This window comes from Penicillium psychrofluorescens (genome assembly GCF_964197705.1).
Source record: "Penicillium psychrofluorescens genome assembly, chromosome: 2".
Classification (NCBI taxonomy): domain Eukaryota; kingdom Fungi; phylum Ascomycota; class Eurotiomycetes; order Eurotiales; family Aspergillaceae; genus Penicillium; species Penicillium psychrofluorescens.
In genome coordinates this window covers 4,626,329-4,650,321 of record NC_133440.1, presented here as the reverse complement: position 1 = coordinate 4,650,321, position 23,993 = coordinate 4,626,329, and the positions used below count along the sequence as shown (strand labels likewise).

General features: G+C 53.3%; 11 protein-coding genes across 11 annotated transcripts; 5 read left to right on the top strand and 6 right to left on the bottom strand.

Annotated features, from left to right (window-relative positions):
- Positions 1-142: 142 nt before the first annotated feature.
- On the top strand, positions 143-2,026 carry PFLUO_LOCUS3919 (transcriptional regulator; the record flags this gene model as incomplete). Its single annotated transcript, XM_073781216.1, has 7 exons — positions 143-227; positions 290-431; positions 494-1,029; positions 1,084-1,148; positions 1,202-1,476; positions 1,530-1,884; positions 1,934-2,026. 7 exons carry the CDS (start codon positions 143-145, stop codon positions 2,024-2,026), a joined length of 1,551 nt encoding a protein of 516 aa, XP_073637994.1.
- A 320-nt stretch (positions 2,027-2,346) lies between these two features.
- PFLUO_LOCUS3918 (uncharacterized protein) lies at positions 2,347-3,390 on the bottom strand (the record flags this gene model as incomplete). The annotated part of the gene is made up of 4 exons (XM_073781215.1): positions 2,347-2,738; positions 2,791-2,847; positions 2,908-2,946; positions 2,994-3,390. The coding sequence occupies 4 exons, from the start codon at positions 3,388-3,390 to the stop codon at positions 2,347-2,349; spliced, it is 885 nt and encodes a 294-aa protein (XP_073637993.1).
- A 534-nt stretch (positions 3,391-3,924) lies between these two features.
- PFLUO_LOCUS3917 (Structural maintenance of chromosomes protein 2) lies at positions 3,925-7,748 on the top strand (the record flags this gene model as incomplete). The annotated part of the gene is made up of 6 exons (XM_073781214.1): positions 3,925-3,951; positions 4,007-4,047; positions 4,127-6,284; positions 6,336-6,710; positions 6,761-7,434; positions 7,484-7,748. 6 exons carry the CDS (start codon positions 3,925-3,927, stop codon positions 7,746-7,748), a joined length of 3,540 nt encoding a protein of 1,179 aa, XP_073637992.1.
- A 627-nt stretch (positions 7,749-8,375) lies between these two features.
- PFLUO_LOCUS3916 (uncharacterized protein) lies at positions 8,376-9,079 on the top strand (the record flags this gene model as incomplete). Its single annotated transcript, XM_073781213.1, has 2 exons — positions 8,376-8,660; positions 8,765-9,079. The coding sequence occupies 2 exons, from the start codon at positions 8,376-8,378 to the stop codon at positions 9,077-9,079; spliced, it is 600 nt and encodes a 199-aa protein (XP_073637991.1).
- Positions 9,080-9,453: 374 nt separating this feature from the next.
- Positions 9,454-10,391, bottom strand: PFLUO_LOCUS3915 (DNA replication protein psf2; the record flags this gene model as incomplete). The annotated part of the gene is made up of 3 exons (XM_073781212.1): positions 9,454-9,568; positions 9,618-10,207; positions 10,278-10,391. The coding sequence occupies 3 exons, from the start codon at positions 10,389-10,391 to the stop codon at positions 9,454-9,456; spliced, it is 819 nt and encodes a 272-aa protein (XP_073637990.1).
- A 271-nt stretch (positions 10,392-10,662) lies between these two features.
- On the top strand, positions 10,663-12,570 carry PFLUO_LOCUS3914 (glucosyltransferase; the record flags this gene model as incomplete). Its single annotated transcript, XM_073781211.1, has 3 exons — positions 10,663-11,422; positions 11,472-11,609; positions 11,660-12,570. The coding sequence occupies 3 exons, from the start codon at positions 10,663-10,665 to the stop codon at positions 12,568-12,570; spliced, it is 1,809 nt and encodes a 602-aa protein (XP_073637989.1).
- A 478-nt stretch (positions 12,571-13,048) lies between these two features.
- On the top strand, positions 13,049-14,907 carry PFLUO_LOCUS3913 (uncharacterized protein; the record flags this gene model as incomplete). Its single annotated transcript, XM_073781209.1, has 4 exons — positions 13,049-13,513; positions 13,562-13,674; positions 13,725-14,136; positions 14,188-14,907. 4 exons carry the CDS (start codon positions 13,049-13,051, stop codon positions 14,905-14,907), a joined length of 1,710 nt encoding a protein of 569 aa, XP_073637988.1.
- A 183-nt stretch (positions 14,908-15,090) lies between these two features.
- PFLUO_LOCUS3912 (uncharacterized protein) lies at positions 15,091-15,639 on the bottom strand (the record flags this gene model as incomplete). Its single annotated transcript, XM_073781208.1, has 2 exons — positions 15,091-15,210; positions 15,316-15,639. 2 exons carry the CDS (start codon positions 15,637-15,639, stop codon positions 15,091-15,093), a joined length of 444 nt encoding a protein of 147 aa, XP_073637987.1.
- A 728-nt stretch (positions 15,640-16,367) lies between these two features.
- On the bottom strand, positions 16,368-17,840 carry PFLUO_LOCUS3911 (uncharacterized protein; the record flags this gene model as incomplete). The annotated part of the gene is made up of 2 exons (XM_073781207.1): positions 16,368-17,683; positions 17,738-17,840. The coding sequence occupies 2 exons, from the start codon at positions 17,838-17,840 to the stop codon at positions 16,368-16,370; spliced, it is 1,419 nt and encodes a 472-aa protein (XP_073637986.1).
- A 1,365-nt stretch (positions 17,841-19,205) lies between these two features.
- PFLUO_LOCUS3910 (uncharacterized protein) lies at positions 19,206-20,914 on the bottom strand (the record flags this gene model as incomplete). The annotated part of the gene is made up of 2 exons (XM_073781206.1): positions 19,206-20,491; positions 20,536-20,914. The coding sequence occupies 2 exons, from the start codon at positions 20,912-20,914 to the stop codon at positions 19,206-19,208; spliced, it is 1,665 nt and encodes a 554-aa protein (XP_073637985.1).
- A 1,888-nt stretch (positions 20,915-22,802) lies between these two features.
- Positions 22,803-23,806, bottom strand: PFLUO_LOCUS3909 (uncharacterized protein; the record flags this gene model as incomplete). The annotated part of the gene is made up of 3 exons (XM_073781205.1): positions 22,803-23,036; positions 23,108-23,645; positions 23,724-23,806. The coding sequence occupies 3 exons, from the start codon at positions 23,804-23,806 to the stop codon at positions 22,803-22,805; spliced, it is 855 nt and encodes a 284-aa protein (XP_073637984.1).
- Positions 23,807-23,993: the final 187 nt, after the last annotated feature.

Genomic DNA, 23,993 nt, shown 5'->3' with positions numbered 1-23,993 from the left:
CATTCTGGGAAGGATCTGTCGATACATTCCTGGGGTGTGGACAGGATCAGGGGGCGCTTTGATACGATATGACAAAAATGAAGATCCATGCTGACATCCCATGCTTTTTGTTCCAGGACCAGGTCCGCAGCCGCTGAGAGGCATGTCTGGATTCCCAGTGCAGCAACAGCAAGCTCAGGCTCGAAATGCTACCCTCCCCTCGGCGCGACTACCAAACGGAAAACTCGGTACACTACATACATACACAATATGATTTGAGAGTGGATGGATTGCTGATAAGCGAAATCAGGTGGTGCTGCCAATTGGAACTTCAACTTGCCCGTCAGCGGAGCCTCCGGCCTACAGGGCAACCAGCAACGCTCTTTGGGGGCTATGGGAAGCTTTGCGCAAAGCCTCGGTGGTTCCCAGCCAGCGACACCGCTAGATCTCTCGTAAGCGGGCTTGGTCGATTTGCTGGTGTAAGGCGAGAGGCTGATCATCTCCATGCTACTAGGGAATTCCCATCTCTCTCCAACTCATCACAACAATCACAGTCGCAGACCCCCGGCCAGATGATGTGGGCCAATGCTAATCAGCGAGCTACCCAACAAACACCGGTTCAGAGACAGCAGCTTCCCCAAACGTCGTCGCAACCCCCTTCTCGAGCCTCCCAAACCCCTTCGCACCTCACACCGCAAACGTCTCAACAGCCCCAGGATGACATGTTCCCCTCGGGAACTCAGTTCGCAAATCGACTCGATGATTTTAGAAACGGTGGCCAAGGTATCAGCAGCCAACTCGGACCGGTCAGCCAACCTCAGACAGGCAACATCGATGAGTTCCCTCCTCTGGGCCGCAATGTTGCTGCGGAGATTGGCTCGGACCGCCGGGGCACTCTCATGCCAAATACGGGTTTTGGAAGCTTCAACTCTAGCCTAGCCTTCGCCGGCGTGAACCAGGTCCAATCCGCGCAGAATCGCAATATCATTGCTCCATCGTTGAATGGACAGGAGGCGGGTCGCATCATGTCACCAGGAGGGGCCAGGGGGAGTAAGTTTGGACGACTTCCAAAAAATAGTGAAACCTACTGACCCCTTTTACTAGCTCTGGGATCGTCGCGGTCACCGGTTAACCTAAGTTCTAATGGAATCTTGGGACAAGAGAAGGAAGTTAGTTGCCCTGGCGATCCTCGCTCACGCCCCGCACTAACAGAAACCATCAGGACTTGAACGACAGCACCCTCATGTCGGGTCAACGCAACTTTAGCGACCAGCAGCAACAATTACAGCAGAGACAGGCCAGTGATGCACAGCAGGAGGCGCAAGTCCGTGCAGCGTCACAGAGTGCCGAACAGCCGCCGCTCGAGCAGATGAGTGCGCTCGACCGGTTTGGACTCTCCGGTCTGTTGAGAATGATCCACAGCGAGAGTCCTGATGTCGCAAGTCTTGCCGTGGGACAGGATTTGATGACGTTGGGCTTGGACTTGAACCAGCCCGAGTCAGTGTTCCCGCTCTGTATTGTCGACCGACTTGAACTAATGTGTCATGCAGACCTCTCCATACGTCCTTTGCCTCGCCGTTTGTGTCGTCTATGTCTGCGGTCCCTCTGGAGCAAGATTTCTCCGTGCCATCTTGTTACAATGTTGCGAATATCCAACCTCTGCAGTCACGCATCCCTGGATTTAGTGATGAAACGCTTTTCTACATTTTCTACACCATGCCTCGTGATATCATGCAGGAGTTGGTCGCAGAGGAGTTGATGGGTCGCAAGTGGCGGTATCACAAGCTTGAGCGGTGCTGGTTGACTCGTGATGAATCATACCCTGGGCCGGTGGATGTTGAGCGTGGTGTGAGCGAACGCGGCGTGTACCTGCTCTGGGATCCTGCCAGCTGGAAAAAGATCCGGGTATGTTCTCCTCGTCTGTTTCTTGTGCCTTTTCTAACCGATCCTCTAGCGTGAATTCATTCTCCGATACGAGGACCTGGACAACCGGTTGGATCCCAATAGAGCGGTGAACCGCGCAGTCGGCGTCACGCATGCTTCATAAATTTCTCAAGCTAGAGCAAGAGGTGGCGAAACACTAATTGATCAGCAATGGCGTTTGGTTCATATGTAACCCGGTTTCTGTGATGTCGGTCATTCAGGAACAGGGGGTGTGTTTGATTTATCGGGAAGTACATGTGGTGGGTGGGTGTCAATCATGTCTATCTGTGGAAATCAGGAGGAAGCATCTTGAATGAGTTCGGATGGCATGAGAACTGTTTCTAGGTATCCATTTACTTTAGAATCTCATCATATTAGTCGACTGCTTTGGGGGGATGGATTCCTTCAACACCAAATAGAACTGAGAACCATTGCTCCCGTCAATCAGCATGCCTTCCGGGCCGTAGACAGGATAGCAACCCAATCAATCGGCACAACCCCATCCTCCCCATACAGCTCTTCCAAATACCGCGTCAGCGCCGGCCGAACCTTAGCCGCATGCTGCTCGCGCTGTTCCGCTGTCCAAAACTTCTGCGCGATCATGGTGAACATCATCATACTCGATTCCAGAAACTCCTCGACGGTCAGCGGTATGTGTTTCGTATCGGCCTTGACGTTAATATCTGTGAATCCCCGCTGCTGGAGCTGGGATTCGATCCACGGCACGGAATTCCACTGCCCGTCGCCGAGACTATTGACGAATTCTTCTGCTGTGGGGAAGGGGAGATTGCCTGGCATTGTTGCGATGGCTTTTTTCACGATGGAGGCCCATCCGGCTGGTGGATTTGTTAGCAAGTTCGGTCAGATATAGAGAAGGGAATGACTTACGCTCAATCCACGTGGAGAAGGCCGTGGTTCCACCCGGTTGGAGAATTCTCAGTGACTCTGATGGAAGGATATACAGGTGAGTATTGTTGGTCCTGAAGCATGGAGGGAAGTACTTACCATCCAAAGCAGCCTGCGACTGGGGAAGTGCCATGAACGCTGGAACAAAATCAGTCCCCATCCCTGCAGAAGAATATTCGACGTACCAAATGCAGTAAACATGTAGGAATACTGGCCAGACGGAAGACCCGTCTTCTGCGCATCCACATTCTTCACCTCAACATTCAGCCACCCCTCCTCCTCCACTCTGGCGCGAGTATACTTGAGCATCCCCTCGGAGACATCACCACAGGTCAGGGTCCATTGCTTCCTGACCTGCTCATCAAGCTCGTGGTGGAGGATGCTCGACACCACCCCGGTGCCGCATGCACTGTCAAGAATGACGAGAGGTCTGTCGGGCTGCGACTTGGTCTTGGACTCCGTGAGGATCCCGCTTTGGCTGATGAGAGACCTGGCAAATTCCCGTGTGATCTTCTCGCCGAGTTTGTACTGGGAGATGAACGATTCAGACTCAAACATGGCTTTGAAGTCCTTGGCAGCCATTTTAGATGGGGATGGATTGATTGGTGGGACGGAACTTGAGTGAGGGTAGATTCGTAATAGGTTAATGATGAAGTTTCTAGACAGGTTCATAGAAGACAAGTTGATGGATCTTCTGTTGTCGTCTTGGGCGGACTCTTTATACCTCTCGCCCCCAATCATCTATGGGTTGTCTAGTACTATTTGCCCCCCCCCTCGCAAGGAAAGTGTCCGACAATGTCTCCGGGAGGGTGTAGATTGGAGTCAGCCCTAGCTACACATCAGCTGACATGGAGCAGGACCTGCCATTGGTGCGTGGCTGTCTTGCAGTAACGAGTACCGATCGGGCAACCCATTCGACCAGTGCGTAATACCGGAGACAAATGGTTGACGTCTAGACTGTACGGAGGTCAGGTGACCCGTGTCCCCCGCTTATGTCATCGTCCTGGCCCAAACGAGCAAAGCATAAACAGCGGATCGGCGGGCAAAACAGTCGGTCGGTCGCGCCCACTTCAACAACACAACAACACCAACATCCATGGTAGCTCAGCCGCCACCATGAGGATCACCGAGATTGTTATAGACGTGAGTGAGCTTCTGCACTCGACTGCATGGCTCGGACTAAATATGTGTTGCGCAGGGCTTCAAATCGTACGCCGTGCGAACGGTCATCTCGGGATGGTATGCACCCATCATCATCGCCTTGGAGAATTGGCTGCGGAGATAGCACGAGAGGAATGATACTAATAGTGCGATACAGGGATGAAGCGTTCAACTCGATCACCGGCCTGAACGGCTCCGGGAAATCCAACATCCTCGATGCCATCTGTTTCGTCCTCGGTATCACCAACATGAGCACCGTCCGCGCCCAGAACCTGCAAGACCTCATCTACAAGCGCGGCCAGGCCGGCGTGACCAAGGCCAGCGTGACCATCGTCTTCGATAACCGGGACACGTCCAAGTCGCCGATCGGGTTCGAGGAATACGCCAACATCTCTGTCACCCGCCAGATTGTCCTAGGAGGAACGAGCAAATACCTGATCAATGGGCACCGCGCGCAACAGCAGACCGTGCAGAACCTGTTTCAGAGCGTGCAGCTCAACATCAACAACCCGAACTTCTTGATCATGCAGGGTCGCATTACCAAGGTGTTGAACATGAAGGCCGTTGAGATTCTGTCGATGATCGAGGAAGCGGCGGGGACACGCATGTTTGAGGATCGACGGGAGAAGGCGATCAAGACCATGAGCAAGAAGGAACTGAAGCTAAGGGAGATCGAAGAGCTCCTGAAAGAAGAGATCGAACCGAAGCTGGAGAAGCTTCGGTCCGAGAAGCGTGCGTTTCTTGATTTCCAACAGACGCAAAATGATCTGGAGCGCCTAACGCGTCTGGTTGTGGCGCACGACTACGTTCGCGGCGGCGAGCGATTGCAAGCTGCAGGCGAAGAGTGCGATAACAAGCGAATGAAAGCCCAATCGCTTGAGGAGAATGCGGACAAGTTGAAGAGTGAGATTGCGCATTTGGAAGAGGATGTCAAACAGGTCCGGGCAGCACGCGATAAAGAGCTTCGCAAGGGCGGCAAGTTCCAAGCCCTCGAGGACGAAGTCAAGAACCATTCGCATGAGCTGGTTCGGCTGACCACCGTTTTCGACCTCAAGAATACCAGCATGGATGAGGAGAAGGAGAAGCGAACGACCATCCAGAACACCGTGGCCGACCTTGAGAAGCAGCTGAAAGAGAAGAAAGAGGTCTACGACAAGCTTCAAGCGCAGTTCAACACCGCCAAATCTGAACTCGATGCGCAGACGAAAGAAGTGGAGCAGAAGGAAGAACTGCTTCAGACGCTACAGACTGGTGTTGCGTCAAAGGAGGGACAAGAGAGCGGATACCAGGGCCAATTGCAAGACGCAAGGAACCGTGCCAGCAACGCCGCTACGGAGCAGGAACAGGCCAAGCTCAAGATCACCAACTTCGAGAAGAGGATCAAGGAAGAAGAGCCCCGGGCTAAGAAGGCCAAGGAGCAAAACTCGGGTCTTCTGAAGGACCTGGAAGGTCTGAAGGCACAAGGAAAGAAGCTGGAAGGCGAGCTTAGCCGGCTTGGATTTGAGCCCGGCAAAGAAGACCAGATCTACCAAGAGCAGGCGCAACTACAACGGGATATCCGCGACTTGCGCCAAAGGGCCGATGGTCTCAAGCGAAAGGCAGCCAATATCGACTTCAACTACACAGACCCTCACCCCAACTTTGACCGGTCCAAGGTCAAGGGTCTGGTTGCTCAGCTCTTCACCCTCAACAAGGACCAGCTCGAGGCTGCTACGGCCCTGGAGATTTGTGCCGGTGGTCGCCTCTACAACGTTGTGGTTGACAGCGCAGAGATTGGTACGCAGCTGCTGCAGAACGGTAAATTGCGCAAGCGCGTTACCATTATTCCTCTAAATAAGATCTCGGCATTCAAAGCCTCCGCTGAGAAGATTGGTGCGGCTCAGAATCTTGCTCCCGGAAAGGTGGACCTGGCCTTATCCTTGATTGGCTACGATGAAGAAGTACTTGCGGCGATGAACTACGTGTTCGGCAACACGCTGGTCTGCAAGGACGCCGAGACTGCCAAGAAGGTGACCTTCGATCCTTCTGTCCGGATGAAGAGCGTCACTTTTGACGGTGATGTCTACGATCCCTCTGGTACTCTTTCTGGAGGAAGCTCGCCGAACTCCAGCGGTCTGCTTGTGACATTGGGCAGGCTCAATGAGATCTCGAGGGAACTGAGGAGCAAGGAGCGCCAGCTGGCGACATTGGAGGAAAATATGAAGAGGGAGAAAAAGAAGCTTGACGCGGTTCGCTCTATCAAGCAGGAGCTGGATCTCAAGACCCATGAGATTAAGCTCACCGAGGAACAGATCAACAGCAACTCCTCTTCATCGGTATGTACCACTCGTCGTGATTGACTATGATTGAGGACTTACCCGTGCCAGATTATTCAAGCCGTCGAAGAGATGAGGGCGAACATCGAGCAACTAAAGGCCGACATTACCAACGCCAAGGCTCGCCAAAGCGAGGCATCCAAGGATATCAAAAGAATCGAAAAGGACATGAGCGAGTTCAGCAATAACAAGGATAGCAAGTTGGCGGAACTGCAGACGTCGCTCGACACTCTCAAAAAGCAGCTCGCCAAGAACTCTGTTTCCGTCAAAGAACTGCAGAAAGAGCTGCAGACTTCCCGATTGGACTCGGAGCAAGTGGGCAGTGATCTTTCGGCAGCGGAAGAGCAGTCTACCGAATCGGACCACACTTTGAAGGCACAACTAGAGGAGATTGAGTCTCTGAAGCTGGAACAGGCACGACTGAAGGTTTGTGGATGTCATTCTGAATTTTGTGAAGGCAGATCTAACAGCAGTAGGATGCCCACGATGTGGCTCAGGCTCAGCTCGACGATGAAAGAGCCAAGCTGACTGGCTTTGACGATGAACTGCGAGAACTCGAGGAGACAATCAAGTCCAAGACATCTCAGGTCACCGAGGAAAGTCTAGAGATGCAGAAACTCGGGCATCAACTCGAGAAGCTCCAGAAGGACCAGCACAGTGCGGCCCAGACTGTTGCGCACATGGAGCAGGAGCACGAGTGGATTGCAGACGAGAAGGAGCACTTTGGACGCCCGAACACGGCCTACCACTTCCAGAACCAAAACATCGCCGAATCCAAGTCGACCCTCAAGAATCTGACGGAACGGTCTCAAGGCATGAAGAAGAAGATCAACCCGAAGGTCATGAACATGATCGACAGCGTCGAGAAGAAGGAGGCCGCGTTGAAGAACATGATGAGGACGGTCATCCGCGACAAGAGTAAGATCGAGGAGACCATCATCAACCTCAACGAGTACAAGAAGGAGGCTCTCCATAAGACTTGGGTCAAGGTCAACGCGGACTTTGGGCAGATCTTCGCCGAGTTGCTGCCGGGCAGCTTTGCCAAGCTTGATCCACCGGAGGGCAAGGATATCACCGACGGCCTAGAGGTCAAGGTATCACTAGGCAAGGTCTGGAAACAGAGCCTGACCGAGCTGAGTGGCGGACAGCGGTATGTCATTCTCCCCCGTTTTTTCCGTGGCCCACACTGATTATTCTAGATCTCTCATCGCTTTGTCGCTGATCATGGCCCTCTTGCAATTCAAGCCGGCCCCGATGTACATTCTGGACGAGGTCGACGCAGCGCTGGATCTATCTCACACGCAGAACATTGGCCGATTGATCAAGACCCGGTTCAAGGGGTCTCAGTTCATCGTGGTTTCGCTCAAAGACGGCATGTTCCAGAACGCCAACCGCATCTTCCGCACGCGGTTCAGCGAGGGAACCAGTATTGTGCAGGCGCTGACGCCGGCCGATCTGAAATGAAATAGCCGGGCGGGCATTTGTGTTTATAGCCTATTGGTCTGCTTAGATTGGCGCTTTGTTTTAGGGGTGTTTTTTGGGTTAATAATGTGTTGGCATGAATCTCGTTCGTTCATCTACATTACTGTTGTCGTTGTCTTGTCTGTTGTAGATCATCGGTCTCTGCCGGCAGTCGGAGGAACGGGAATATACCACAAGCCTAGCCCCGGCCGGAATAATAATCGCTCCCTCGTTTGATTGTTGCACGTTCCTCCTCCCTCTTTCATCTCATAATCTTATTCCATACTTGTTCATTCTTACGCATCTTTAAGGACTTGGTCCTCCGGCACGTGCGACACTCTATCTGCCACACCTTCGCTCTCCCTCCACATCGCCGCACTCTGCGACCACTGTGCATCGGCACTCTCAACTCAAACCGCCACCACCGCCTCCGCCGCCGCCATCGCATCTCCTACTGACGACTGATCCCGCCATCCACCTCGCACAAACCACCAACCCGTTCATTTCACACGACCACCTGCCCATCCCGGAACCCCTCCGGCTCACATCATCCAGCCACCGCGGCCCATCCATCCTACACCACCCTGACTCACGCGCGCGCCCACGCGCATCATCAACCCAAGCGACAAAATGCACGACGATGAGCCCTCGCTGAACATCCCGTCCCTCCTCACGCTAGCAGTCGTGTCCTTCTTCGTGCTCCGCTGGTTCCTCAACCGCGATGACAGTCCCGCAGGCGCCGGCAGCCGGGCTCGTGGCCGAGGCGGCAATGCCATCGACCCGGCCCAGGTGGACCAGATCGCGCAGATGTTCCCGCAGCTAGGGACCCGTGATATCATGTGGGATCTGCAGCGGAATGGTGGCAGTGTTGCTGCTACGACGGAGAGGATCTTGACGGGGCGGGGACTGGAGACTGTACGTTCTGTTCCTTCTTTGAGATATTGCCACGTCTTTGCTTTCATGATGAAGCAGAGGCAGAAAGAAAAGATAAGCTTGCTAACATTTATCTAACCTTCCAGCCGCCTCCCTCATTCCAACCCCAGATCCCAACCCGCTCAACCGGCACTCCCGCGCAGCGGGGGACTACCTCGGCAACCGCATCGGCATTGAAGGGGGACGGACAAGACTTGATATCTCGGTACAATCTCAGCGGCAAGGTTGGCAGCCCCGGCACCGGCAGCGAGGACCTTCCCGAAGCAGCAGCAGCGGCATCAGGCAAAAGCTCCTGGTCCCAGAACAAGGACGAGCGACAGCGCCTGCTCCAGAAGCGCCGGGATGAGATGATTCTCGCTGCGCGGAGGAAGATGATGCAGAGGGAGCAAAGCAGCACCTAATGAGATCCAGTTCTGATCCATTTCCTCTGATATAATTTAGGGCTTTGAGATTTTGATGGTGGTATTCTTGCTTGATTCAAACTTGATGCGGACACCCCAGCCTTGTTCTTTGTCTTTTTCTCTCTCCGTTGATATCCGAATCCCCCTGAGTCTTCCTCGCGCCTTGTTCGCGGCTTATATTGGAGCGTTCGCATGCTGTATGGTGTTAGGCAACTTGGAATAACCTTGAATCCACATTTCTCCGTGTGCTGGTGGAGGTTGAGAGATGGGGTAATGAATAGGGTATATACGTAAAGTCTATGTACATGAGCTTCGTGTCGGGGATGTCAGGAGTGTGTCTGCGCCAGAACAACGTGGGAGCCAGACGGAAGCGCCTAGAACTCCATGTAATCCTCCTCCTCGTCGTCCTGAGTACCATCGTAGCCACCGTTGGCTCTCTGCTCCGCCATCGCCTCCCTGCGGGCTTGTTCTTTCGACGCTCCGATTTTCCTGAGCGCAATTAGTATATCATCTCCATCCTTTTTCTTGAAGTACATACCGAAGACCGTTCACCACACCAGCCACAAACCCTCTCTCTTCTCCCACCTCCATAGCCCCGACACCTGTAAGCGCAACACCGCCACCACCGGTAGCAGCCGCATCCAAAACATCAACACCAGACCTCATCTTAGCCATGCGCACCTCGCGCAGATCCTTCAACAACCTCCGGGTTTGATCAGGATCCACGAGATCGTCACTCGCCGCGTCGAGGAGCATATTCCCAACCTCGACCCAATGAAACGGCAGCGCGGGCATATCCCGCGCAGACGTGCTCGCCTGCGCCGTGTTCTGGGCCAGAAAAGGCGGCGAGGGATAGTACCTGTCGCCGTCGGGGGTGTACTGCGGCCGAGCAATGGGTTCCAGTGCGGCCCGATCTTGCACGCTAGGTTGGCCCGGTAGCGGGGGAGGCGGCGAGAACGCGTTCTTGTAGTCTTGGTGCTGGGACTCAACTTCGAGGATTAGACCCAAGGGATCAGGGTGTAGCCATGCGGGTGGGATGATGTTGGCACGGCGTTGGCGTTTGAGTAGGAGGGCGAGCCAGAGCGGGAGAGAGGCGCGTCGGGGTGGGACGAGCGGTTCGATGGGGCCCTATATCCAACACACAATATTAGAAACGGGGGACAAGTGCGGATGTAGCTGTGCCATGGCCATGACCTACCCCGAGTAGCTCCAAGCCCTCCAGGCGCTGCCGAGGCACCACGGTCACCATCTCCATCTCCGCGAGAAAGGCGATCTCGGACGGGATGATGCCCCGCGGATGGGGGAAGGCCATTGGAGCGAGCGACGCTGATATGAGTTAGTAATAGACCGGGGTACTGCTCTCGCTCTCAATCAGTACTGCTCCATGGTCTCTCCTATCTCCCTCGAAAGAAAGAAAGCGAAGTACGGCGCGTGTCCGCGAAACACGAATTGCCCAATGCGGTGAACTGATCTGTTTGCTCTGTTTGCACCGCATCCACTTAAGCTGCACCGTCTCCCCTCCTTGACTACTTCACTCATTAGCTACTCTTCGTCTGTCGTTATTTCGATCTCGCCGGGTGACAATGAGCTCCACGACGCCAGAATCAAACCTGAGCCGCGCAGCTCGCTATGCAGTCCCCTTCGCTCTGGTCCTGATTCCCATCTGGAGGACCAAAGTCACCGCCGAAGTCCCGCAGCCCTACCTGGACGAGGCATTCCACGTCCCCCAGGCGCAGGCATACTGGGCGCATAACTGGACGCACTGGGATCCCAAGATCACCACTCCGCCAGGCCTATACCTGTGGTCTTATGTTCTCTGTGCAGGACTGTTAGCTCTCCGCGGATCTCCGACACAGCTCGACACGGAAGCTCTGCGCACGACCAATGTCGCGACCTCGGCGGTGTTCTTGCCGTGGAGGTTGCAGACCTTGCTGGATACCATTCACCAGGTCCGGAATACCCGGCCATTGGGTGCGTGGTTGAGCCATACAGTGTTGAATATCTGCTTGTTTCCGCCGCTGTTTTTCTTCTCGAGTTTGTACTATACCGATATCTTGGCTCTATTGGTTGTTGTGGAGGCTTATAATTGGGACCTGAAGAGATCGGCTGAAAAGGGTTACGCCGTGCTGCAGACGTTGGTGTTTGTGTTCGTTGGACTGGCTGCACTGGTCTGTCGCCAGACTAATATCTTTTGGGTCTCGGTGTTTCTGGGCGGGTTGCAAGTTGTTCGGAAGATCCGGCAATCTTCGAAAACTTGTGAAGAGTCTGGTTTGTCGGACATTGTGGCACGAGGTCTGCAGAATGAGGTTTATGATCCTCTTGTTTCTGAGGCTTCCTTGACGGGTAAGTCTATATGCTCCTTTGTCAAGAATGAGATGCTAATTTAATTCAGATTATTTCAAGACAGCTGTGTCCCTTGCTGCGGCGAGTCTCAAGCAGCCCTTTTCCGTGGTGGCTTCGATTATTCCCCACCTTGCGATCCTCGGAGCTTTCGGCGCATTTGTCTTGTGGAACAATGGCGTTGTCCTCGGTAAGTGATGCTCAACAATATTTAGTGTAGATATACTGACTTGAAACCAGGCCACAAAGATTTTCACACTGCGGGCTTGCATCTCGCCCAGATGCTTTATATCTGGCCGTATTTCGCCTTCTTCTCCTGGCCCATCTTCCTACTTCCCGTGATCAATCTTCTGCTTCCATCGGCCTATATCCCCAAGTATCTGAACTATGGGTTCCCCGAGAAACACAGGAGGCTGCCTGGTGTTGTGGCTATCCTTCTTGTCATTCCAGCCATGCTTGCCGTGGTCCATTTCAACACCATCGTGCACCCCTTCACTCTGGCCGATAACCGCCACTACGTTTTCTATGTGTTTCGCTTGTTGCTGAACTATCACCCGGGCGTCAAGTACGCTGCGGTTGTAGTTTATTTCCTCTGCGCGTGGGCCGTTATCTCTGCTTTCGGATTCTCAGTCATCCAGGCCCCGCCCAAACTGATTCAAGTCCCGCAGACCTTGAAGCCCACAGAGACCAAGGACACCAAGAAATCGCCCCGAGGGACCCGCACCACCAAAAAGAGCAGGCGGTCCCCGTCAGACACTGTCTCTCCAGAAGCTCTCGCCAAAGTGCAGCAGCATCTCCTCCAGCGCCGGAACGAGGAAGCAGGTGCACCGCATGTCAGCTTCGTCCTTGTCTGGCTAGCTGCCACTACCCTCTCCCTAGTGACGGCGCCGCTTGTTGAACCGCGGTACCTCATTATCCCCTGGGTACTGTGGCGCCTGCATCTACCTCCAGCGCCGACCCTTGCACTGGCCCGGCAACGACGGCCACTCGAGGAGGGTGAGATGGCCCGAGTGGACCTGGCTACCAATGCCCCCAAGTTCCTGGAGACGCTGTGGTTCATTCTTATCAACGCCGTGACTGGATATGTGTTTTTGTACAAGGGATTCGAGTGGCCGCAGGAGCCGGGCAAGATTCAGCGGTTTATGTGGTGATCTCCTCTGTCTAGTATGGCGATAGATGTAAATTAGAATAATTTTTGTACTATCATGATATAAAATATGTTTGCTATGTCTTATATCCCCACTTTCCCTGAAGCACAGGAGCCATATCACGCAGAAATATCTATCCCTGCATACAATTTTCGAATAAATTTGATGATCATTGAACCCTCCTAGGCTCAATCGTGCCGTTTTCCCTACAGGTACGATCAATTGTTATCTGTGGGTGGTGCTATATACACACCTCGAAATATATCCGCCACCTCAAAACGTGATCGTCAACATCCGTCCGTTGCAACAAAACAATTCCATGCTCCCCCAACCCTCCCGATTGTGCTTTCAAAAATCAATTCGCGCGCTCCATCTCGCCGCGCGCAATCACGGCCGTCAATACTTCAGCTTCGATTGTTTCTCAACTCCAGCTGATCCTCGGAGCAATCCCCCGCGCGCCGCAACGCGCAACCGTCATCAGATGGAGCGCCCAAGTAAAAGGGCCAGAGTCTCCCCGGACTCGACGAGAGAAGATGCACAATCAAACACGTATCTGGCATCTATGCATCGATCCGTCAGTCCGCCTCCCCGAACACGCTCGGGACAGGCCATGACGTCCATCTCCACACACCATCAATACGATGGCCACACCGAGGAGCTTCCAATACGACATCTCCCCACGCCACATCACCCTCGTCTGATCCCATCTCCCATCCAACTAACGCACATCCGGGATTTCCCGTCCCAAAAAGGCTACAATGCCGACACAGTCCGGCTGCGCGATATCCTCGGGGATCCGATGATCCGCGAATGCTGGCAGTTCAACTACCTCTTCGACGTGGACTTCTTAATGTCGCAGTTTGATGAAGATGTGCGGGGCTTGGTGCAGGTCAAAGTCGTGCATGGGTCATGGGAGAAGGAGGCCCCGAATCGCATTCGTATTGAAGTATGTCTTTGTCCTTTTCCTTCTGTGATCTTGACTAACGGCAGACAGGAAGCATGCACACGGTATAAAAATGTCGAGCCGATTGTGGCGTACATGCCCGAACGCTTTGGGACGCATCATTCCAAGATGATGATTCTTCTTCGGCATGATGATCTAGCTGAGTACGACTTTTTCTCTGTTTCACATGATGGGTTTCTTTCTAACTGAGCAGGATTATCATCCACACGGCAAATATGATCAGCGGAGATTGGGCGAATATGACCCAAGCCGTCTGGAGGTCTCCGCGGCTTCCTCTACGGAAACAGGGCGCTGCAGCAGAACCGACGACACAGTCGACCATAGGCTCAGGTGCGCGATTCAAACGAGATCTTCTGGCATATCTGAAAGCATACGGAACGAAGAAGACCGGCCCGCTAGTCCAACAACTGGACGGGTATGATTTCGCGGCTATTCGCGCGGCACTGATTGCGAGCATCCCGTGCAGACAGCACGTTCACAACGACTTGGATTCTGACAGACTTACTTTATGGGGCTGGCCTGCTCTCAAGGATCTCATGGGCCGTATCCCTATACGGAAGCGTACCGACCCTTCCACTGCTTCCAAACCTCACATTGTCATCCAGGTACGTGTGTCCGAGGCTACTGTATCAACATCCCCTAAGAAGAATCTCTAGATTTCCTCTGTTGCCTCCCTCGGCCAAACAGACAAATGGCTCAAAGACGCATTCTTCGCCTCCCTCGCTCCTCCCTCACCCGCCTCAACACCCCGTCCTAAATACTCCATCATCTTCCCCACGCCAGACGAGATCCGTCGGTCCCTGGATGGCTACCGGTCCGGCGGATCCATCCACATGAAAACCCAAAGCGCACTGCAACAGAAACAACTGCAATACATGCGTCCATATCTCTGCCAGTGGGCAGGCGACAGCATCTCCGAGTCCGGATGCGTAGATCTAACTCAGGATGAAGAAAAGCGCTCCAAGCGAGCAGCGGGCCGAGCTCGCGCTGCGCCGCATATCAAGACATACATCCGCTTCTCAGATACGGAAACGATGGACGACATCGACTGGGCGATGGTTACGTCTGCAAATCTGTCGACGCAGGCATGGGGCGCGGCGACGAATGCGAAGGGGGAAATTAGGATCTCGAGCTGGGAGATTGGCGTTGTTGTCTGGCCGCAGCTGTTTGATGATACCGAAACGGTGGCCATGGTACCTTGCTTCCAAACGGATCTTCCCAGTGTGGCTTCGAGGAGTGAGCCACCCTCCGCGGTGGTTGGCTTCCGCATGCCGTATGACCTGCCCTTGACGCCTTACAGGGCCGCGGATGAGCCGTGGTGTGCCACTGCCACGCACCACCAGCCAGACTGGCAGGGACAGAGCTGGGTTCTTTGAAAAGTGGTGTTCAGAGCCAGGCTATGTCTACAGCATGAGCAGTGTATACTTTTACGAGACAAGGCCCAGCCGTTTTGATGCATATCATATCTTCAATTTTGATCAGGTATAACTGTTCCTTCTCCTTCAATCATCAATCCTTCCATTCCACTCCGCGGGGGCAGTGACCCAACCAGCACTGGCTCACTCATCACGAGTACCATACTTGTTGATGAGGGTATTCACGTTCTCGATATAGATAGCCTGCGCCTTGGTGTCGCTGTAGTGGTTGACCTTCTCCCACTCGCCGTAGAGCTGCTTCTTCTACATAACGGAGAGAAAACATTAGCAAATGACCCACAACACAATCCTCTCAGCGACAGAGAAGAGAGGAGAAGACAAGCAAGAGAAAGAAGGGATGTAACATACAATCATATCATAGAAAGCGGGCTTCTCAAGCGTCTCCTTGCGCGCAATCTTGAAGTAAACATAAAGATCCTTCTTCTCATACGGCCCGGGAGCACTCTTCAGCATCATAACGAGCTTCGCCGCGAACTCGAAACCGGCCTTCAGCGCATCCGCCTGAGCGGCATCGGGCAGGGTCCCAGTCTCGCCCATCTCGCCGGCGGCGGCCACGGCGGCTTTCAGGGTTGCGGCGTCGATGCCCTGGGCGGCGGTCTGCACTTCAGGTGTGAATTTGGACTTGGACTGCGCCGCCTCCAGGGCGGTTATGAAGTCGGAGATGTCGGACATGTTGACGGTTGATTTGGTGGGGTTTTGAGTGGGAGGGAGGTGTGGTGTTGTCGATTGGAGGGGATGAGGAAGGGAAGGGAAGGAGGAGAGAATCAAGATTGGGGATGGAGGGGTGGGGTGGGGCAGACCGAGAACGGGTAGTAAATATGCCAGTTAGTAGTAGTTACCACACTGGAGTCAAACCAAGTATAGATATTTACATTGATCAACAGATAATATACTTGTAGAATAGGAGAAGAATAACCCAACGCTATTGTACAAGGTCGGCGAGAACTGCTCGATGCCGCCAGGGCGTGCCAACCCTTTACTCCCCCCGCAAAGGCACCCTCTCTATCAGTCCCCAAAAGCGAGCTCCTAGCGGAGGAAGCTCTACCACCAAATTCACTGGATGCTCTGTCCTACGCAACCGAAACCCTCCTCACTCTATCCAAAAGCCAAAAAGCACTCGCGCTTCAGAAATCCTACTTATTTAGGCTTCTCGCTAAGGAAAAGTCAAAGTTGCATCATCCTAACAAGACGATTTCACTATCTCAGGAATGTCTGGAGTCATTCAAATTTTACTATTCCCTTAATCAATGACGGTGAGGAGACGGCCAGAAACGACTGCCTTTCACGGGGGGTTAAGCGCCTCGCTCACCGGCGACGACCCGCTCATGATGCAGCCGTCGCGTCCCATCTTCGCTCACCCTCGCTCACTCTCATGGAGGGGAGCCATTCCTGCGCATTTCCTATTCCCCATCCTTCTCACCCTTGACATGTACGTCAGCAATGTGCAACCTGGGGAGATTCCGGGCTACGCGCGGAGGGTCGAAAATATGCTTTGACTGCAAAAATATCTCATCGATTTCCTCCAGCGTGCGGCCTTTCGTTTCCGGGAAGCAGAAGTACACAAGGAGGCCGATGGCGGCGTTGATCACAGCGAAGATAATAAAATATCGATTCTGGATGGTGTTGAGACCAACAGGTGTCACCTCTGCCAGGAGGAAGTTAAATACCCACAAAGTTGCAGTGGAAATCGCGTTGATTGCCGCGCGATGTTGTAGCGGGGCGATCTCGGCGGCGTACAGGTACGGCAGGCCCGAATAACCGATAGAGAAAACTCCCTCGAACACATAGACAAAGACAACCGCCGCGTATAGCGCGGTAGTGTTGGCAGTGTCGGAGGTGGTGCCAGCCAGAACTGCCATAGAGATAGCCAACATGACCGAGCTCGATACCATGAGGGCTCGGCGTCCCAGACGGTCAATGGTGAAAAAGGCGATAGTGCCGCCCACAATGTCGGAAAAGCCTATGCATGCAGACAATATGCGTGATGGGACCGGACCCAATCCGATAAAGCTTTGAAATAATGTAGTAGTATAGAGGGTGATGGCATTAATACCACATATCTGCTGGAAAAACTGGCCACTGGCCGCGAGGATGGTTCGGTGTATGAGCCGTTGCTCGCCCATTCTGAACACACTCCACCAGGATTCCGAGGCGGAGGCAGCAAGCGAGCTTTCGATATCACGAATGTCCGTATTAACCGTATCCGAGTTGGGCTCAACGTTCAGTAACTGGGCCAGAATGTCGCGTGCTTCATCTCGCCGGCCCTTTTTGACCAACCACCGTGGGGACTCAGGGAGTAATAACACAAAGGTTATCACGATGAGTAGTAGCACAATTTGAAAGGCAAAGGGAAATCGCCATGATACGGAATTCGATTTCACGAAGTAAAACCCGAGGTCGATGAATAAAGCGAGGCTGATACCGGATCCGATGAAAACCGTGTCGGCGACCACGTTGGCACCCCGTTCACTTGCGCGTGAGACTTCTGACTGCCAGACAGGAACTGTTGCCAGGTATCCCCCCGTTCCTAAGCCGAGTACCAGCCTCGCAACTATGAGTTGGGCAAGTTCAAATGCTGATGCCATTAGAATAGCACCGATAATGGCTATTGACGAAGCGAAGGCGATGACCCGCCGGCGCCCAAGGCGATCACCAAAATAGATGCACAATAGAGAGCCAAAAATGCCCCCGATGGTGTACAGCGCAACAACGGTGCCTATCAGAGCAGGTTAAAACCGTCTTCACTGCGGGTAAGCAACCGACCACAAACCTTGCATCTGGGAGTTAGAATGCTGTTGAGCGCCTGAAGTGGTGACAGTATCCAGCTGCGGGAATGTGTCGATAAACGACTGGAGGGTCAATAGGCCTCCCATTACAGCCAGATTGTACGAGTAGCAGGCGAAAGCCGGCCACACGACCAGGCAGATAATAGCTCTGTTGAGGGCTGAGCCCCGGAGACCAAGGTAGTTGCTCATTCTCACGCAGGAACTCGGACGGTAGAACTGGGAACACGTCTCAGCATGGTTGAAGACACACCACTCAGATCAGCAAATTTATACATACATGGAACACAGTGCTCGATGCGTAGATTGCAGTTGAAGAGAATGATCCGGGTCGGCTGCCACCGATCAGTGGCAGTATGCCAAGTAGATGGCCTCATCTAATGTATTATTAGTCCTCCATCATTTCCCTCACCACATCCTCCAATCTCGCCGTCAACAGCCTATTGGCAAGTGTACTCATCGCCACAGGTCCTGATTTGGTTAACATACCCGATAGCGTAGATTCCTTTCCGCGGCGGGCTCCGACAACGATCAGTTCCATACACGGGAGAAGACAGAGGGGTCCAGAATCGTAATTTATGCGTAGTACTGTTACTTGGCGATTTATGTATCGAGGCTATGCAATGGCCTCCATATCCTCCCGATTTGAACCTGATTGAGAGCCTTTGGGCTCTTATGAAGCAAGAGATGTATTGTTATTCTATCCGTCGCTTAAACATGCGCCAGATAACGAGCAGACCGGACAGCATCTTAGATATGCTGCGCGACATGCGTGGTTAAATATTCGGGATCATGTTTTATTACGTCTATCAGGAACAATTGTCAGAGTGATTAACCAACGTATTTGGTAAGCCAGCGCCGCATCCCAGCAATACCATAGTAAATAGATTATTTTCAGAACATGATGATGTCCCCTAGGGTGTCGATGAGCTGTCGCACTTCCCGGGTGGTAATTCGACCCGGGCCTCCGAAGGTGTGAAGGTCTTGCCATTTCGCGTTTTTTTTTTCCCCATAAGAGGAGCTGTGGTGATCGTTACCGGGAGCTGGAAATCCTCGAGTGGAAAGCCGGTGGTCCCCGTCTGCCATCAATCCGGGGTTGGTTCCCCGACACAACAATTTTAGATCACGACAATGTCAACCACAACTTCGTTCGTCCGTTAGGTATGGTACCCCTCAAAACTCGACTTCAAACTAAGCACACTCTTCGATTGTTTCTTCTGGTCGACTAGTACGTCGAAACTTCAACCGCCTACCTTACTGATATAGTAATGTTTTTATTGACTTCGCATATTGCACAAAAGCATTGGCGAGATGGACAAACTGACTTAGTTGCACGTAATGAATGGCATGCCTGACGGCAACGACAACCCGCTCTTCTACCCCCGTATAGACAAATATATACAGAAAATCAACATCAAATCAAATATAAGAATCCAACAAAGGGCCAATAATAATTTACTCTCTGGTATGAACCAGCTTTCCTTGAACCCAGACCTTCTGCACATTCCGATCATCTCCGCTCCACATCCACTTCTGAATCTGCTCCTGCCAAGTCTCGTTTCCAAACAGATCAACATCGCCCACAGGGCCAGTGTCGACAGGGCTCCGAACAGCGAGGCCATTCCCCGGCACCACATCAAGCGGGCTCACGGTGCTATTCTGCACAGCACCCAGCTCAATCAGCTGCGCATCCCAGATCATCCCCTTATCGAAGCCGCCAATGTCATCCGCCATATCAACAACGGCTGCGCCGCCGCGCGTGGCCAGGTAAAGACTGTCCTCAACAGAAAGCTTCTCAGCTCCATTCGTTGTTTCGTTGCCCAGTGTACCCGTCATCTCTTGGTACTCGCTGCTATAAGCAAGCAGCCTAGACACCAGACAGGCCTGTCGGCACACTTCTAGGACATTAGGGCTGTATCCGCCGCTCACATCGGTGCCCAGACCAACCGTGAGGCCATCGTTGAGCAGAACGCGGACAGGAGCCAGTCCTGAACCAAGGGCGGAGTTTGACGCGGGGCAGTGCGCCACCTTGGAGCCGCGCTCGCGGATAAGGGTGCGCTCGTCTTTGGTGAGGTGCACACCGTGCGCGAGGATGGTGCGGTTGGTGAGCAGATGAGCCTTGTCGTAGACGTCGGCGTAGCTAGTTGACTCCGGGAACAGTTGTTGGACGAGGGCGATCTCGTCGAGTGTCTCGGCGATATGTGTTTGGATATAGAGAGGCGGGTCGTAGGATGCGGCCAATGCGCCGAGGCCATCCAGGGACTCGTTTGAGCAGCTTGGGGCGAAGCGGGGGGTGACGATTGGATTAATCAACGTTCCTTTCGGGTCGAGGGTTTGGATGTAATCAATTGTCGACTTGGTTGCGTTGAAGCCCTCCTCGGCGGATTGGTCAACGTAATAGGACGGGCATTCATCTTTGTTATCCATGCAGACGCGGCCGATGAAGGCGCGTTGGCCGTGCTTGTGGCAGAGAGCTGCGAGGGCGTTGGTGGCCGCGACGTGGATGGTGGCGAAGTAAGATGCGCATGTTGTGCCGTGGGCAAGAGTGCGTGCGACGACCTCATCATACACGCGCAGGCCCTCGGCTGGCGTGTCTCTGGGGTCTGTGTCTTGGTTCTGCGGGTCTGACTTGGAACCGAAGCTAGCTTCCATTGGGTAGGTGTATTCATTCAGCCACTCCAGGAGGCCTGCTGAGCCGAACAGCCCAATGTTGGGGAACTGCGGCGCGTGGATGTGGGTGTCTACATGGTCAGTACTGCTAAGTCCTCAGGTATATGGGACATACCGATGAATCCGGGAAAGAAGAACTCGTTTCGATCGTCATTGGACTCGACAACCTGGACTTGAGTGGCATTGCCAGTGGTTGCAGTACCGGTAACAGTCCAGCCGTGGTCAGACAGGAACGATTGGAAGCTGGCATCATCGTTGACTTGCCAATCATATCCCTTGATACGGCCATCCGCAGAAGACACCCACAGGACGCCTTGGTTTCGAGCGAGCTCTGGCGTCGCCAAAGTCGAATTAAGCCGGGGAAGATGGATGAACGTACCACGGTAGACGGTGTACGGATAGGTTATGGCCAAGGTGCCGCGAGCATTAAGCCATGCAAGACACAGCCATAAAGCAGGTAACCCCGCTGAAAACCTGGAAAGCTTCAGAAACATGACAAAAACGCATGTACGTAGAAAACGAATGTATGTCGATGCTACCTGCTTGTACCACTTTACCATCCCGAGGACAATGTAGATTTATATATCCCGATCAATATCCCCGGCATGATGCCTAAAGATGAAGGTACCAGAAAGGCAAGTCTAGCAATGCGCCATGTGAAGGCTGCACCTGCTGGATTTATCGACGGCCTTCGCCGCTGTAGTTTTGTCTGGGGATTTCTGAAGTCATTGTATGGGATTGGAGATTGCAGGATCAACAGGGCCTGACGATCATGAGTGTTCTGGAGTCGGTGTTCGGCTGCTTCCGACTGATTATACGTATTGGCTAGATATCAGCAAGAAGGACAGTAAAAGTGCAGATGCACGGTAAAGGACGGTAATAGAGCAATAGATAAGATGTGGCACGCTTCAATCAAGCCCATGTTCAACCAGAAACAAGCCTGACTTGCACTAACTACACAGATGGAGCTTTTGTGCTGGAGAGGACAATCACACCGAGTATGATAACATACATCGATCATCCGAGGCTGTGACCATCTGTCATGTTATTAACTAACACTCGCTTCTGTGGCGTAATAACGAACTCTCAGCCCTGCGGATAGATCTCGGCTCGACCCATGGGCCATCCATGGACGGGTCCAGCGGAGACCTACCTGAAGAAAGACTACCCAACACGAAGTACAATGTCTTCGTCCTTGAAAGACACCCCCCAAGTATTCAATTGTAGCAAAAAAGGGTGAGGTGGCTTTGCACGAGAATCATGTTTAAAGGGGTTCAGCACCCGTAAAGCAGCAGCCGCATTGACCTGAAGGCCAAGACTAGAAATCTGACGGACATCATATAGCCTCCGAGAATTCGCAATTTCCGATGATAGCGATCATTGAACGAAAACATGTGGAACTGTCATGAGGTGAAAAAGAAAGTTTTGTGAAAGCGGGGCAACCAATATACAAGAAGAGCATAAAACTTCCTCTACAAATCAACGCACTTGCATTGGCACAAATGTAACCGCAGTCCTGATTCTTCTGGTTTCGGCTGTCAAGGATGTAGAAGAGGGGGGGCAAGGCCAAAGGGTCGTGTTATAACAAACCCTGTTGCGGATGCCGCCGCAGTCCGAGTCGCGTTTGACGACAAGCCTGCTAGGCAGAGGTGGTCCTGACGACCTGAGCGGAGAGGACTATATCAAGTATTAGGAGTTGTACCAATGTCGATAAATGGTAACTACTAGCCTGGGTCGCTTGATGATCGTAAGGTAGGATAGTCCTGGGGTTCCAAGGTTCTGGATAAATTCTCCAATTCCATGGGATTCTGATCGTCCTTCTAGAATTACCGTGACATGGGTAAATTCAACTCTACGCTACACGGCTTTTAGGTGTATTGGATGAGCTGTAGGCTGCAGTTCTATTGTATCTCTAGGTCCCACGCTGCAGAGATCATTCTTGAACTTCCGCATCCCAAGTGCTCAAATCTCTCCGGGTCAGCGAGAAAGGGACGGTAGAGCTTTTTCCAGTGGCCACCGGCACCTTCTCAAATCCACGCAGTTGGCGAACCGGTCCGTTCGTGATTCCAACATACAGCTGCGCGCCTTCACCTCCATCCACGTTACCTATGTTCTGCACAACCGCAGTAACAGTGACGAGCTCGTCCCACAGGCACGGGTTGCCACCTTGGATGATGGTCGCCGGTGGTGGATACCGCGATGATGGCTGATCTCTCTTGCACAGGTTCAAGTCTGAGTACTTGAACGTGGTGTATGACAAGCCATAGCCAAAATCAAACCAAGTATAAATATTTACATTGACCAACAGATAATATACTTGTAGGAATAACCCAACGCCTTATGTGTATGCAACAATGCTCCAAGGGAAAAAACCAAGTCCCATCACCAATCCACCGCCCACCCATTGTTGGTCAAGAACTCCTCGCACGCCGCCTTGAGCGCATAGTTCGGCCTCAGATCGTGGACACTCATCGACGTGCGCGTGAGCGGATCAACCCCAGACTGCTCAACGTACTTGACAATGCCGAGGCGATCGAAACTGGTCCCGGACGGCGTGACGACGGGATCATGCATGATCTCGAAGGTGATGCCGTCGATCAGGTAGTCCGGCACGACCTATAGTAGAGGAGTTAGTTCCCACCAGCCAGACAATATGGAAAGGGAGATGTAGATAACGATATACTCACCCGTTCCTGTACCTCCCCGTTCGAAGCAATCCGAAACGCCTCCCTCACATTCGCCACATTCCTCTCCGTATCCTCCCTGAGCGCCCTCGTATCCTCACCAAACCCAATCTCCCCGAGCTCTCCCTTCGCCAACCTCGCCTGCAACTCTTCCAAGCCGCGCCTCAGATCCGCCTCGATAAGGCTCTCCACACTCCCCAACGTCTCGTTCATCTCGCGCAGCCGGCCCGTCTCCCGAGCAGCCCAGATCTGCTGTTTCGCGCGCAGAACAGTCTTGGACAGATTCTCCGTCTGGGGATTCTTGGCTGATAGGCTGGCGCGGTAGGCGTCGATGGCGACCTCGTATGCCTCCTGTGGGCGCTGGAGGCCCAGCAGCGCTTGCGCGAGGTAGTAGCTGCTCTTCAGGCTGGCGGGGTTCTTGGCGCCGTGGAGAGTGATCGCGGCGCGGGCATCGTGCTCGACACCGGCCCATTTCTCGAGCTTGAGACGTGTCACGGCGCGGTTGGTGAAGAAGGCTGGATCGTGCGGGTTCTTTTGGATTCTGCGGAGATGAGATGAATGCGCGGGTTAGTGACATGGCTTTACCTTTGGGTGTGATGGTGGGGCGCGCTTTACTTACGCTTGTGAGAAGTAATCCTCGGCGCCGCTGTAGTCTCCTTCTTTGAAGAGCGCGTTGCCCCTGGTCTTGAGGTCCTGGGCCATTATGGTTCGTGGGTGGTTGACGGCTGTGGCGGATCAATGGATGGAGTTCAAGTCCCCCGCGCGGGCCAGACGAAGTGCCGAGATAGACTCTCAGGGACACTCAGATAGGCAATATAGCCAAGGTGAAGGCAGAGTGAAGCATGATTATTGATCACTCATCGGTCCGTAGAGGGATTATCGTCTGGTG